Below are 14,183 nucleotides of genomic sequence, written 5' to 3'. Positions count from 1 at the left end.
GCATCTTACTCTGAGATTTCTCAAGAAAGCTATTTGTACTGTGAAATATTTTGCCCTAGAAACAATGCTTTTCCTCAGTTAAGTATCTTTTGGAACAGCTGAAAATATTTTCCAAATATCTGGGCTTTTATTATGGATTTCTTTTTTCCTGATTGAAACAATGTTCCACAGATCCCATCTTTACTGGAATTTCTTAAATTATTAAAACCTAAAAGCAAGGGTTACCATAGGAAAGAAGAGGAAGGCTATATGTTTTTCTTTTTTTTCCTCCATGTGGGACATATCTCTTAACCCTATCTAGCTAAGTACTGTTCCATTAGGCTTCAGCTCAAAAAGGTTTTCGGTTTTTTGTGATGACTCATGCCACTTTTAATGATTATAAAGGGAGAGCTAATCAAAACAATGTTGAAACTGTGTTAAAGTCCATTTCTAATAGTTCTTGTGCTTTCTTGATACATTTGAAATTGTTATGGTGATTTCTAAAATATTTATATAAAAACATGGTAAGTTTTACTAGAGTTTTGTTAGATCCAAATGGTCTCATTTTTGCTGCCTGTCAATAGCTTTTTCACACTCAGTATTACTGCTTTTTATAGGTGATGAAGATTATATGTTATTATATCTTCTAATAATAGAAATTTTATTTTGTATCTTTCTCTCCCCGTTTTATTTTCCTTTTTCTGGATGTCATGCAGAGTACTGGCCTGAGAAAAGTCTTTGGTTTGAGTCCCGATTTTATCACTTACTAGCTTCGGTACCTTGGGGAAGTCACTGAGCTTGTTTCCTCACAGAAAAATTCCTGCCACCTCACAGGGCTTGCTCTAAGGATTAAATAAGGTAATTGATTTCACCATCTAACACAGTACCCATTAAAACAAAAAGAGCTCCAAAAATACTAATTGCTTTCTTTTTCTCACTAAAAATAAGAGCTTGTGAAGAGAAGAACATATATACTGCATTAATTATGTCAAACTTGATTATTATGAATATATGAAATCAATATATATGGTAGGGTCCAATTTCTAAACCCTGGCAATTACAAACACAGAGAACAATTCAGCTGAGTTAATTCTTTGATTCAGTTTTCCACTTAAAGGGAAGCAAAGAAGCTAAGTGTTAGCTCCACCAAGTTGTGTAACCTAGGATAATAATAAAGCTCTCTGAACACAAGTTCCTCATCTAAAACTTGAGAAAAATAACACTAGCTTGCAGAGCTCTTATGGGAATTAGTATCTGGCAGATCAAGCATTTAATAAATGGTACTTATCATTATTAAGTCTTGCCCTTTGACATTTACTAGACAATTACCAACAGACTCAAGACTTAGAAAGCTACTAACTTTTTATTGCTACTGAAAATCTCTGTTCAAGTACCTGGTGCATAGCTTTGGCCGCTAAACTGTTATCTTCAACAGAATTACTAATAATTGGTCACAAATCCTGCTAAGAGATTATGTTATTTCACTTACTGGATATGTACATAAAAAATTAATCCTCCAGTTAACCGTCTGGAGGATTCTTGGTAATGAGGGTTCAAAGGTGATTAAAGTACCTTTCCCAACAAATCTAGTAATGACATATTATCAGTGAATAGATTAACAGCCTATAAAAATTTTATTCCTGAGTTACACATAAACACATTTAATTAAAATAGATAACTGGAGAAATGTCAAAACCAAATATGAACAAAGCAACACTTCAAATGTCAACAATGAACGGTAAAATTCATATAAAGCAACACTAACCATATTCATAATTAAAATCAGTAAGTATACTAATAATTCAAATCATTTTTACTCCTCCAAAGTTCATGCTGGGAAGTTTTCAAAATTTATTTAATGGTGACTAAGAAAAAGATGAATTAAAAGTATCAACACCAAGACTGACAGTCAATGTGAGAATATAGGAGGATTTTCACTAATTACAAGACCTGTGGGATTACACTCAGTGGCTGACATGAGCACATACTTTATATGGCAGATGCTGCTCTATTTTAAGTACATACTGATATATGGAGCCATGCCAGGGTCCAGCGTTGTAATCATGCTTTCTACTGAATGTTTTGTTTTATCAAGCACAGATTTCACCATAGGGTTCCCAGCCACACCCTGCACAGAACAAATTCACAGGTAAATACTCATTCTAAGCAAAGAACACCATGATTACCGGATGGTGAGGAAAAAAAAAATTTTTTTTACGTTTCCAATGCATTGCAGACCTATACTTTCGTAAAATATAAGAAAACTAAGGTTATGGCAATGTCAAATTGCTATGAAATTTCAAAATGCTTCCTCTCAATTTCTCTTCTCATCTCATCATAGATTGACAGCAATCTACTGACCCCACTTCGAGCAACACTGGCCTGGGAAGTATGTTTATTGTATATATATGTATGTGTGTATATATATATGTTTATTTCATTTCTATGTATATCTATATTTTTATTTCATTTCATTACTATTTATTTATTTATCTATATAAAAGACTAGGCAAAACTTGTCCATCAAGGTCCCAAATAAAGACTGTAATTGGATGTCTCTGAAGACTCATATTTTGTTCCCTAATATAAAAATAAAAACAGTAAAAACATTTCTTATCTTTATTTCCCAGAGTTACTTATTACCTTAATATAGAATACTCTGTTCTATGAAAGTTTCTTTTTTCCTACTTCCTATTTGTTTTGTTCCCAAATTCCCCTGTTTAATAAAGCCAGACCTAGTCCTCTGAATTCCTAAAACCACACTATTAGACAGAAGGAACCAGATCTGAGTATTTCCTTCCATCCATGCTTCTTCCACAGTCAAAGAGACTTAGAGATGGCATCTGGCCAACAGGCCATGATTCCACCTGTCCCAACCTACTATTAAACTAAGGAGATTCAGAAAAACAGATGAGTTCATAACACTGATATTTAAGACTGTCCACCCATCTTATGCTGAATATTAGAAGAGTTATTTACAGGATCTATAGGGTTGAACTGAGTATTACAACTGGTAACTGACATGCTGACACATGCTCTTAACGAGGAAAAGAAGTGACAGTCTCTACATAAAGAAGACCTTTAAAAAGCACAAAGTGATATAAAGAAGCTTAGAAAAATGCCATCTTTCTGATACATAAAACTCAAACGCTGTAAATCAGTTTAACCAGCTACCAATTTAAAAATATGTTTAATGTGTAATTAAATTGCAGCCAAACCCTCAGAATGTTGAGGGGAACTTGACAAAGCGATTCTAAAATTCATTAAGAAAAATAAATAGAAAAGACCAGCAAAGAAAAATTTTGAAGAGAAAACAGCAAACTTACACAACCAAATGCTGATCTGCCTTTATGAATGCAGAGACTCAGAATTGACTTTTCTATCTGACTCATCTATGAATACTCTTCATCCCCACCTCAGCACAGAGTAGGCTTTCAATAAATATTAGTGTAATAAATAAAGTTACAATAATTAAAATAGTGTGGTACTGTTGCAAGGACAGGCAAAGCAGTGAAATAAAATACAGAGAGCAGAAACTGAGGTTAACACACAATTTAGTAACTAAGGTAAAGGTAACATATCAAATCACTGGGATATGATTTTGGAACAGTCGATTAAGTGGCTGGAAAAAAATTAAGTTTGACTTCTACCTCATATAATATAGTAAAGTAAGTATCAGCTATATCAACTTGGTAAGTAAAAAAAATGAAACCACAAGAAAATTAGAAGGAATCATAAAAAAATAATTATCATATAATATAGTAGGTAATGTCATTTTTAACATTTAAAAAAATTGAAAAAAAAATTGATAGACATGACTCCCCAAAATTTAGAAGGCTTTGTGTCAATAAAGCATAATAAAGTTGAAATGTAAGATAAAAATGGAGGCTACTGCAACATATGATAGCATATAATAAAATATTCTTCTTACATTAAGAGTTCTTATCAATTCATTAAAAAAGAAAATCATCCCAATTCAAAACTGAGCAAAGAACATGAATATAGACTTCACAAAATAAAAATACAAATGGCCAAATATCACATTAAAAAAAGTGCAAATTGAGTAACAAAGAAATGCAAATTTAAACAAGGTATTATTTTTTTGCCTATCAAATTAGAAAATACTACAGTATTTAATAAAATCACTGCTGGCAAATGAATGATGTTATGACAGTGTATCTTGGTATAACCTTCCTGGAGAGCAATATGTATCAGTAATTTTTAAAATGTCCACACTGACATTTACCAAGAATTAACTCTGATAAAACAGAGATGCACATAAAGATTGGCATACAAGAGTGCTCATCATAATTTAATTAATAAGAATTACAATTAGAAAATGCCAATAACAGGTAAGTGAAATAAAACATGGGAAATAAATGCAATGACATGTTGGGCAAAGTAGCCTGAAGAATTATAGCTGGGAAGATGTTCATGATACATGCTAGGTAAAGACAACAAAATTGTGTCCATGTGTCACTACTCCAGTTTGCTTTTCACTAAAAAAGAGGTACATTTACATAGATACGCGCATCCAAAAGACAGAGGAACTATAGAAAAAGTGTAATAAGAATAAAAGGTATTTTAATTTTTCCTTACACCTCTGTATTTTCAAAATTCTCTCTAACGAATATCTGTTAGTTTTATAATTAAAAAATTAAACGTGATTTTTAAAGTAAACACCCCTTACCTTAATGAAACCCCAGAGTCCTCCAGCAGATGCTTCATCCTGCCCTCTACCAATTCTAGGATCTTCTTGCTGCTCTGGAAAAGTTATGGCTGATGTGGTTCCAGTTCCCTGTGCCAGAGATGTCAAACCAGCTTGCTGAGTAATGGGAGTTGGCAAAATACCTAGTTAATGGCAAAAATGTTAATATATGTAATTTATTCCATAAACTATTTCCTATAAAAAGAAGATACAACATATGAGATGAGTAGTTCAAAACAGCTTAATAATGTAACTATATACTCAGGCATTTCAACACTGAGATATGAGCTCAAAAGAATCACCTAAACCTTTATAAAATATACAAAATTCCAAAGAAGAAATTTCTTTCCCTCTTCATAAGCTTAGACCAAGTGCCCTGAAAATGGACAGAAAATATACATCCAAAAGTACTTCATGTTTGCCCTATGAGCACTTGGATGCAGACAGCTATAGTTTGGATCTCTTTAAAGCATAAAAATAGCTGATATGAGCACTCAAGCCCATCATACAAAAAGCATGTAAAAATTAGTAAACATATCCACATACCCTATTTTAACTCAAAAAAAAAAATTCACATACATGTGGGTGTCATACTTGTACTCTCGAAAAATCTTTATTTGTTAAGGTAGACAAGGCAAGTTGGATTATAAAATCACGACAAAATTGTTTCTTTTCCTAAAATGAGAAACAATAGACAGAATATGACAGGATGAAGTTTTGATATTGATTTCCAATAACCATTCCTGGGAAGTCGGAAAAGTAGGTGTAACTGACCTAGAAAATAAAATAGTCCAATTCCACCAACTTATGGCACATATGCTTATTTGTTTTTGAACTTTTACCTGGCTAAATAAAACTACTCCCTGGACCATTCAGTCCTAATAATTTTTTAAGTAAAGCTTTTAAAAAAAACTCTCAGACTCCACCTTGATGTTTCTCTATAACTGCACAAAATGTTACGACAAAATTTTCGAATTCTGTCTGACATTCCACATACTAATCATGTACTAAGTTTTATATCATATAAAAATCATATATTAAGTAACATCAGCTTTATTTTAATAATTTAAATGAAAACAGGAAGCTCTGGAGATCAAGGAAAAGGGAATGAAACACTCATGCACAGTAACAGGACCCCTCATACACTGCTGGTGAGAAAGTAAAATGGTGTAGCTGCTTTGGAAAATAGTCTGGTAGCTGTTCAAAAGTCAGCAATTCTGACATGCACCCCAGTGTTCACAGCACGGCACTATTTACAACAGCCAAGACATGGAAGCAACCTGAATGTCCATCAACAAATGAATGGATATATATATATATATACACACACACATACATACATATACAATGGAACATTACTCAGCCATAAAAAAGAATGAAATACTGCCATTTGCAGCAACATGGATGTACCTAGAGATTATCATACTAAGTGATGTAAGTCAGACAAAGACAAGTATCATATGGTATCACTTATATGTGGAATCTAAAAAATGGTGCAAATGAACTTATTTACAAAACAGAAATAGACTCACAGACATACAAAAAAACCTTATGGTTATCAAAGGAGAAGGAGGTGGGTAAATTAGGAGTTTGGGATTAACAGATACACACTACTATATATAAAACAGATAAACAACAAGGGCCTACTGTATAGCACATGGAACTCTACTCAATATCTTGTAATAACCTATAATGGAAAAGAATCTGAAAAAGAATATAGATATATGTATAACTGAATAACTATGTTGTACACCTGAAACTAACACAATGTTATAAAGCAACTATACTTCAATTAAAAAAAAAAAAACCCTCCAGGAAAAAAAAGTCAGCAATTCTGCACCTAGGTATAAACCCAAGAGAAATGAAAACATGTTCACATAAAACCTTGCACACAAAGGTTCACAGAATCAGTATTCACAATAGGCAAAAAGTGCAAACAACCCAACAGTTTATCAACTGATGAAATGCATAAACACGTGGTATATCCATACAATGGAATATTATTCAGTCTTAAAAGGGAAGTTCTGACACATGCTACAACATGGATGGATCTTGAAAATATTACACTAAGTCACAAAAGACACATATTATGAGTCCATTTATATGAACTGTTCAAAATAAGCAAATTCATAGAAACAGAAAGTAGATTAGTGGTTCTGAGGGCCATGAGGATTGGGAGGAAGTAGGGAGTGACAGCTAATAGGTATGGGGTTTCTTTGGGGCTGATTAAAAGGTTCTAAAATTGATTTTGGTGATGGCTGCACAACTCGATAAATACAGTAACAACTATTAAACTGTACACATGAAAGGGTTCAATTGTATGTGAATTATACCTTAATAAAGCTGTTAAAAAAAAAAAAACTTCACCATAACCACTTGTTTCAAAGTATCAGTGAGAGAGAGAATTACCTGTCACCGGAGGTGCAGAAAAAGACGGCATCAGGGGTGTCTGGGGAGCTCTTCCTGCATGTCCTCGTGTAATGTCATAGGCTGAGCCGACAGAGAATCCTGATGTGGGAGGACCCGAAGCGGGAGCAGGTAAGAGAGTGTTTGGGGCAGAAGTGGAAGGTGGGAAGTGGGATAAAGGAGGGTTACTGAAGGCAGCAGCAGTTGGTGGAGAAACATGAGGTGGTAAAGAGGTAATGAGTGGAGGACCAGAAGGAACCGGTGAAGGAGGCACAAAGGGCAAGGGTGGCGAAGGCCTCACAGGAGGCAGGGACTGCTGAGGGGTGGAGAACGTGTGTGGCGGCGGGGGCTGCACAGAGGACACGCTTGGAGAAGAGAGAGCGCTGGCCGCAGCTAGAAAAAGGAGGGCAGGAAAAAAATGCGTCAGTGAAATGTTTTTCACTTAGTTTTCAAAGTGTCTCATTATTGTCTTCTTGGAAAATTTTTAAATTTAACAGACCCTATCCCAAGAGTTATTTTTAAATGTGTGATGTGAAATATACGACTATGACTGAGTGCAAATGACTTTCAACTCCCATCAGTAAAAGCAGCAGATATGTAAAATTAAGTTATGGTATTGCAGACCTTTGTGTTTTTGTTTGTTGTGATGTGCTTTTAATAAAATAAAGCCGTTTTTCATCCCTGCTGATATGAGCATAAAACCTCACAATTTAAGGCTCAAACTTTGGTCAGAAGGTTAATCACCACAAAGTCACAGAACATTAGACAAAGCTAACACATACTTTTTAGGATATCTCTGTCATAACAAAGATGATTTCTAGTCAGTATGAACATAAAAAATGAAAGTTAGGATAAAGCAAAATATATATGTTTTCTGTCTTTGGGCTTAAATTAAAAAAGGTATCTCCCTTCATCCTGGCAAAGATTACAGAATTTTTAATATACAGGCACACCTCATTTTATTTTGCTCCGCTTTACAAATTGAAGGGTTGTGGCAACCCTTGTGTCAAGCAAGTCTATCAGCACCATTTTTCCCAACAGCATTTGTTCTTCGTGTCTCTGTGTGACATTCTGGTAACTCTCACATTTCAAACTTTTTCATTATTATTATATTTGTTATAGTGATCTGTGATCTCTAATGTTACTAATGCAAAAAGATGACAACTCACTAAAAGCTCAGATGATGATCAGCATTTTTAAGGAATACTTTAGCAAAGTTTTTACTTAAGGTACGTACATTCTTTTTTTTGACATAATATATTGCACACTTAACAGACTACAGTATAGTGTAACCATAGTTTTTATATGCACTGGGAAACAAAAAAATTCATGTGACTCACTTTATTGCAATATTCACTTTATTGTAGTGGTCTGGAACTGAACTCACAGTATCTCTGACGTATGCCTCTATGCTTTTTTTAAATGACTCTGAGAAAAGATAACAGGATCTTGACTAACCTCAAAACATACTGATGGTAGACAACTGCACATACCTAAAGGGGCTGGGGGGGAAGACGGCTGTGCCGCTGTGGCAGCGACAGCCAGTCCTGCTGAACTTGGTGGAGGAGTCCCAGGTGGTGTTGTCTCTATTCCACTCTCTTCCATCATTTTTCTTCAATTACGGTAAAACTGTAAAAATATTAAAATGTAATAAATATTACACAGTAATAAAAAGTATATTTTTAAACCTTGTATAGTTAGAGAATAGTTTTTTAAAATAATCAACAGACAGATGTCTGTCTTTACTGTTTATAATGCCACTTATCTCCAGGTGAAGGGTTTGTCAAAATTCCTAAGGAAATAGTCTGTGAGAATATTTAGCATGCAAACAATCTGAGACATTTTCATACACCTACTCCATTACTGAGAAATAATTTTACGTTAACTAAGTAATTAATTACCCAATATATTTCAAATAGTAAATTACTAATTTAATTTCTGCCACATGAATGCATGATAGATTTATATCTAGATTCCAGTCACTATTACTTTTAAAATAAAATTAAGTTATTTAAAGTATTCTTGAAACACTTCCTCTCTCCTCATTAAGCAGTGTACGAGGGCTACTCCTGTTAACAGTAAAAAAAAATTTTTTACTGTGCTCAATTCCCAGGTTTTCTTAGTTTACATTCTAAAATGTGCCCCATAATGGCTAAATGATATGTCTTGGGTTTTAGAAAATTTAACTGTAGCAAAAATGCCACTAGATAGCATTTCGACCTAACAGTCAAAAATGGGTTACAAAATGTGGGAAAACTTCCTTAAAAATTACAAATTTTCAAGCCTGCCTCAAGTATAAAATCAAAACTTCTAAACCTACCAAATAAGTTTTTGAAGTTCTTACTCATTTAACAAATATTCAGTAACGGTCAACCACTTGCCAAGCACTGTACTGATGCCTCTGGAAATACAGTGTAAGCAAAACAAACGGGATACTTAAAGTCCAGTCTGGGAGACAGTCAAACAATGACAGCAACATAACAATGAACTATAGCCTGAATGATGTGCTCTGAGAGCAGGAACAATTCTGCTCGCTGGGAATATGGTTTTGACTTGCGGACAGAAAAGGGTTCCCCAAGGAAGTCACATATAAGCTGAGATCTGAGGGACGATCAGAATTTAATTAGGCAAGGGAAAGGAGCTAAAGAGGGCACATGCCAGAAAAAGTGAATATAGAGAAGGTATAAAGGCCCTGGAAGGTTGAGGGACATTGACACATTCAAGAAAACGCATGCAGCAGAAAGGAATAATGAGGACCGGAGACATGGAGAGGAACTCAGACTGTGCTGACACGTATAAGCCAAATTAAAGAGTCGGGTCTTTTAAGAACAGAAAGTCACTGTGGGGCATTCAAACTGGGAATGACACATTGGGTCTTTTCACTTTTTTGAAGAAATTTCAGATTCACAAGAAGATGCCAAAATAGAGCAGACTTCATGAGTACCTTAAACCCAGTTTCTGCCAATGATGGCATCCTACGTAACTAGACTACGGCGATAAAACCCAGGAAATTAACAATGGCACAATGCGAGTAGCTGAACTACAGACCTTATTTGGATTTCACCTGTTTTTACATTCACGTGTGTGTGTGTGTGTGTGTGTAGTTCTATGAAGTTTCATCATATGCACTGACTCGTGTAGCTACCACCACAATCAGGACACAGAACTGTTCCATCACCCCAAAGAAACTCCCACGTGCTGCTCCTTGGTCGCACCCTCTCATCAACGATAAGCTCTGGCAACCAACTGTTCTCTACCATTTTCTCATTTCATGAATGTTACGTAAATAGAATCATACAGCACACAACTTTTTGAGATTGGCTTTCTTCACTCCACAGAATGCTCTTAAGATCCATCCAAATTGTTGGATATATCAATGGTTGGTTCTTTACTGCTGAAGAGTATTCCATTTTATAGCTGTACCACTGTTTGCTTATCCATTTATTTGCTGAAGGACATTTAGGCTGATTCCAGCTTTTGGCCATTCATATTTGTGTTTTGGAAAAATTCCTCTGACCACAGTATGCAGTTTGTGCCACAGGGCAGTCAGAGTAGATGCAGAGAGACCATTAAGAAGGATATAGAAGTAGTTCAAATAACATCCTAGGTTAGTGATTCTCAAATGGGGAGTGGAGGAGGGTGATTCTGCCCCTCTCCCCCGCAAGGGTCATTTGGCAATGTCTGGGGACATATTTGGTTGTCAGAACTAGGGGGTATTACTGGTATCTAGTAGGTAAAGGCTGGGGATACTGCTAAAAATCCTACAATGCACAGGATGCCCCCACAAGAAAGAGTTATCTGGCCCCAGACTAAGGTGATGATAGTGGAGATGGAGAGAGTGGATAGACTCAAGAAATGTTTAGGTGGTTAACACTCAGTGACTGACTGGATATGGGGTCCAGGAGGGGGAGAGGCATGACTTGCACAACTGGAGAGATGGTGGTGCCATTCAGTAAGACAGGGAACACTGGAGGAGGTCAAGGTGTATGTCTGACATCCTGGGAGAGGAGGGATTATGCAGTATTTAATACCAGACATGCTAAGTTCAAGCTCCTTGAAACGTCCAAGTATCGGTGACTTGGTCTGCAGCTCAGCAACCACATAAATGTGGGCTTCAACAGTTTACTGATAGTCTCTAAAGTCATGTGCTGAAAAGAGATTATATGAGAAGATCAGGAGAAAAAAGAAGATGGCCCAACGAACCCTTGAGGAAGAGCCCAGGAAAAAAAAAAAAGCCTGCAGAGAAGAATGGAAGACCAGAAAGATAGGAAGAAAACCAGGAGGCTGTGGTGTCCAAAAGCCAGAGAAGAGTGTTTCAAGTTAGGAATGGGCAACAGTATCAAATGCTACAGAAAAGACAAATAGGATGATATATGTAAAAGTCAACAGATTTGCCAAACTGGAGATAAAACTTAGTGAGAGCCGTTTCCATAGAAGGAGTGGGGACAGAAGCCAATTTCAACTGGACTGAGGTGTGTGAGGTGAAGCAAATACGTACAACACTTTCAAAAAGTTCTGTTGTGAATGCAGAGGAAAGATCTATGGCAGTAAGTAGAAAACAGGTATCCAGGGAAGCAAAATCCTTTCATTCAATCCCTACAGACGAAGATAATCAGGGACAGAATGGCCTTCTGGGGGCTTTATCACTCCCTGATAAAGCTACCTCTTTTCTTCATCTCATTTTTCTACTGGTTATTCATCTTCCTCCTACAGATACTACCAATTCTCACAGTAATTAGTAGAAATCATATTTAAACATAAATATTAATGAATGCATTTGCAAAAGAACCTGTACAATGAATACAACCCATAAAATGGAATAATTGGTCAATTTCTTTCTGTCTTTAAAAGCCGTACTATTTGAGAATTGGCTTAATGACAATATTGGGTAAATTTTGGATGCATAAACATAATACCTTTTACTAAAGAAAAGCTCTTGTGATAAAAGTAACAGCAAAATGTCAGAGTTGGTAAAGGTTCTAGTGCTCATTCTCGACACAAAAAGGATATTAATGTATCAGCATTAAAGAAAAAGTGATAGAAAAAAAAGTGATGGAAATGGCTTGGAAAATTGAGTCCTCAGTCTCTGGACCGACGCTGATCTTCCAATTTGCTTGTGTCTTGGTTCTTCTGTTAAAAAAAGTAGGTGGCTACTTATAAAGATACAAGAAAAGGTTTGATAAATGTAAAAGCTTGTTAAAAGCGATTATTATTGTTGATTACCGGTTCAAAAGATAATCTATACTACCCTTTAGTGAGCACTGCTACAGGAAGGTCTGAGTTTTGTCTCTGCATTCCCACGTCTTATCCCAAAATAACTTCCATAAACGTTCACTGACAAAATAGCAGCTGTACAGGGAAAAGACTGGAATGCCAAAATGCGTCACGTTCGCAGAAATCTACATGTTGTCTCTTAAAATAACTACTTGGAATGACAAAAACTCTCTTGGATTGGACAAATTCTGCCAATCTACAGTACAGGCTATTCGGCAAACTCGCCCGAAGCAGTTCCCAGGAACGAACAAAGAGACAGCACAGTGCAAAAGCCCTCTGGAGCGGCGCTAGGCACCGATGGGGGAACCCACGGGAAAGGAAGCTACATCCCATTGCCCGTCCCCGTTTGTTGACCTAGGAGTCTCCCAGGCGGTACCGGCCTCCCCCCAAGCTCTGCCACGTCTCCAGGCCGGGCTGGGCCGAGCTAAGGTCAATGGGCTCCTGCCTCCTTATCTCCCCTCCGGCCAGCGCGGTGGAAGGTGGAGCCAAACAGCCCGGGGCGCCGGCGCCGGTCCCGGAACTGGAGCAAAGTGCCGGATAAGACCCCCGGGCCGCACCCACCGTGTAAGCCGCGGCGGGAACGGCTTGCCTCTCGAAGCGCACCCTGAACCCTGCATGCACCCAAGGCCCGCGCCCGGACTGCACGACGGCGGAACTCCCAAACTACCCTCGCTCTCGGGGCGCCTGCCGGCCCACCCACCTCGCACCACGGCGCCCCTGGGCGCCGGTTTGGGAGCCCGCGTCCCGTCCGGTCGCCCGCATACACCCGCGTTACTGCCAGGCTGACGCTCACCTGCGGGCCGGAGAGAGTGTCTGCGTGGCAGTGAAAAGCGAGGACTACGGAGGCTGAGCTGTAGGACTACGAGTACGACAAGACGAGCAAGATGCAAGCAACCGCTCACCGCGCACGCCCCCACCTCCAAGATGGCCACCGTAGGTGCACTTCCCTGCGCTGCCACGTCGGCCGCGCGCCGCCCCGCCCCGCGCCCCGCCCCGTCTCGTTCGCCCGGATCCCCGACCCGTGGCCGCAAATTTAACCTGCTGGAGTACTTGGGGCCAAAGATCATCCTGCCCGGAGGGCTGGGTGCTGCCCAGCTCTAGGAGCATTCTCCAGCAGGGCTGCCCAACTTTCCACGCCGCAACCTCCGTACGCGAGAATGGAACCCTTGTTACCGGGTGTAGCTCACTTACTCTGTGCCGTGGCCGCCCGCGGGGATGACGATGAACCAGCCCGGGTCGTCCAGTCCAGTCCCCGCCTCCAGGAAGGACCTTGCTCCGGAAACGGGAGACTTATCCTATGTATTTTCAAAGATTTCCAAATAATAGCGGTTGCATCAAGAAAGAGAGATAACACGGTGGCAGCTACCATACTGATTTCCCCCCCAAAGTTCATGTATTACACATTCTTTTTTTTTAAATGGAAAACCAAAGATTATCCACTTTCTTAACTTTACGTGCTGCACTTAAAACCGTTCCTGAAAGTCGGTGCTCAATAATGTACACTAAATAAATCAATGAATAGAGTGCAATGGAGGAATATAAAGAATTTGCAATCAGAAGTCCTGTTTAGGTCCAGGAGTGCCCTAATGCCACTTGAGCAGTCATGGGACCTTGTATAGGTCACTTATTCTCCCTAAGTCTCAATATTCCATCTGTAAGATAGGAATAATATTGTTTGCCATCTCTAATCAAGCAGGTAACAGAGTTAAAATAAGACATACGAAAGCACTTTTTAAACTGAGAGGTAAACACATTAAAAACTTGTTTTTATTGTTCCCAAATTCCTTCAGGAACTCATTTGTAGATTTAGCATTAA

At 37.9% G+C, this 14,183-nt stretch overlaps 1 protein-coding gene across 4 annotated transcripts in view; it reads right to left on the bottom strand.

Moving 5' to 3' along the window:
• Positions 1–13,619, bottom strand: part of PRRC1 (proline rich coiled-coil 1) — a 44,078-nt gene extending 30,459 nt beyond the window's left edge. The window contains exons 1-5 of one of the 4 annotated variants that reach the window (XM_089909262.1): positions 13,559–13,619; positions 8,587–8,722; positions 7,097–7,486; positions 4,670–4,830; positions 2,005–2,107 (exon numbers count right to left, since the gene is read on the bottom strand). In XM_089909262.1, coding sequence (XP_089765388.1) covers positions 2,005–2,107; positions 4,670–4,830; positions 7,097–7,486; positions 8,587–8,701 — 769 coding nt within the window. In that variant the 5' untranslated portion in view covers positions 8,702–8,722; positions 13,559–13,619. Of the gene's footprint in view, positions 1–2,004; positions 2,108–4,669; positions 4,831–7,096; positions 7,487–8,586; positions 13,133–13,160; positions 13,299–13,558 lie in introns of those variants that run through there. The other 3 variants (XM_089909260.1, XM_022588703.2, XM_089909261.1) reach the window with 3 other exon arrangements.
• Between the last annotated feature and the right edge of the window lie 564 nt (positions 13,620–14,183).

This window comes from Delphinapterus leucas, chromosome 3 (assembly GCF_059928025.1).
Source record: "Delphinapterus leucas isolate spDelLeu-1000000601 "Yukka" chromosome 3, BTC_Dleu_Yukka2, whole genome shotgun sequence".
NCBI lineage: Eukaryota > Metazoa > Chordata > Mammalia > Artiodactyla > Monodontidae > Delphinapterus > Delphinapterus leucas.
This window is presented reverse-complemented; position numbering and strand designations above follow the sequence as displayed.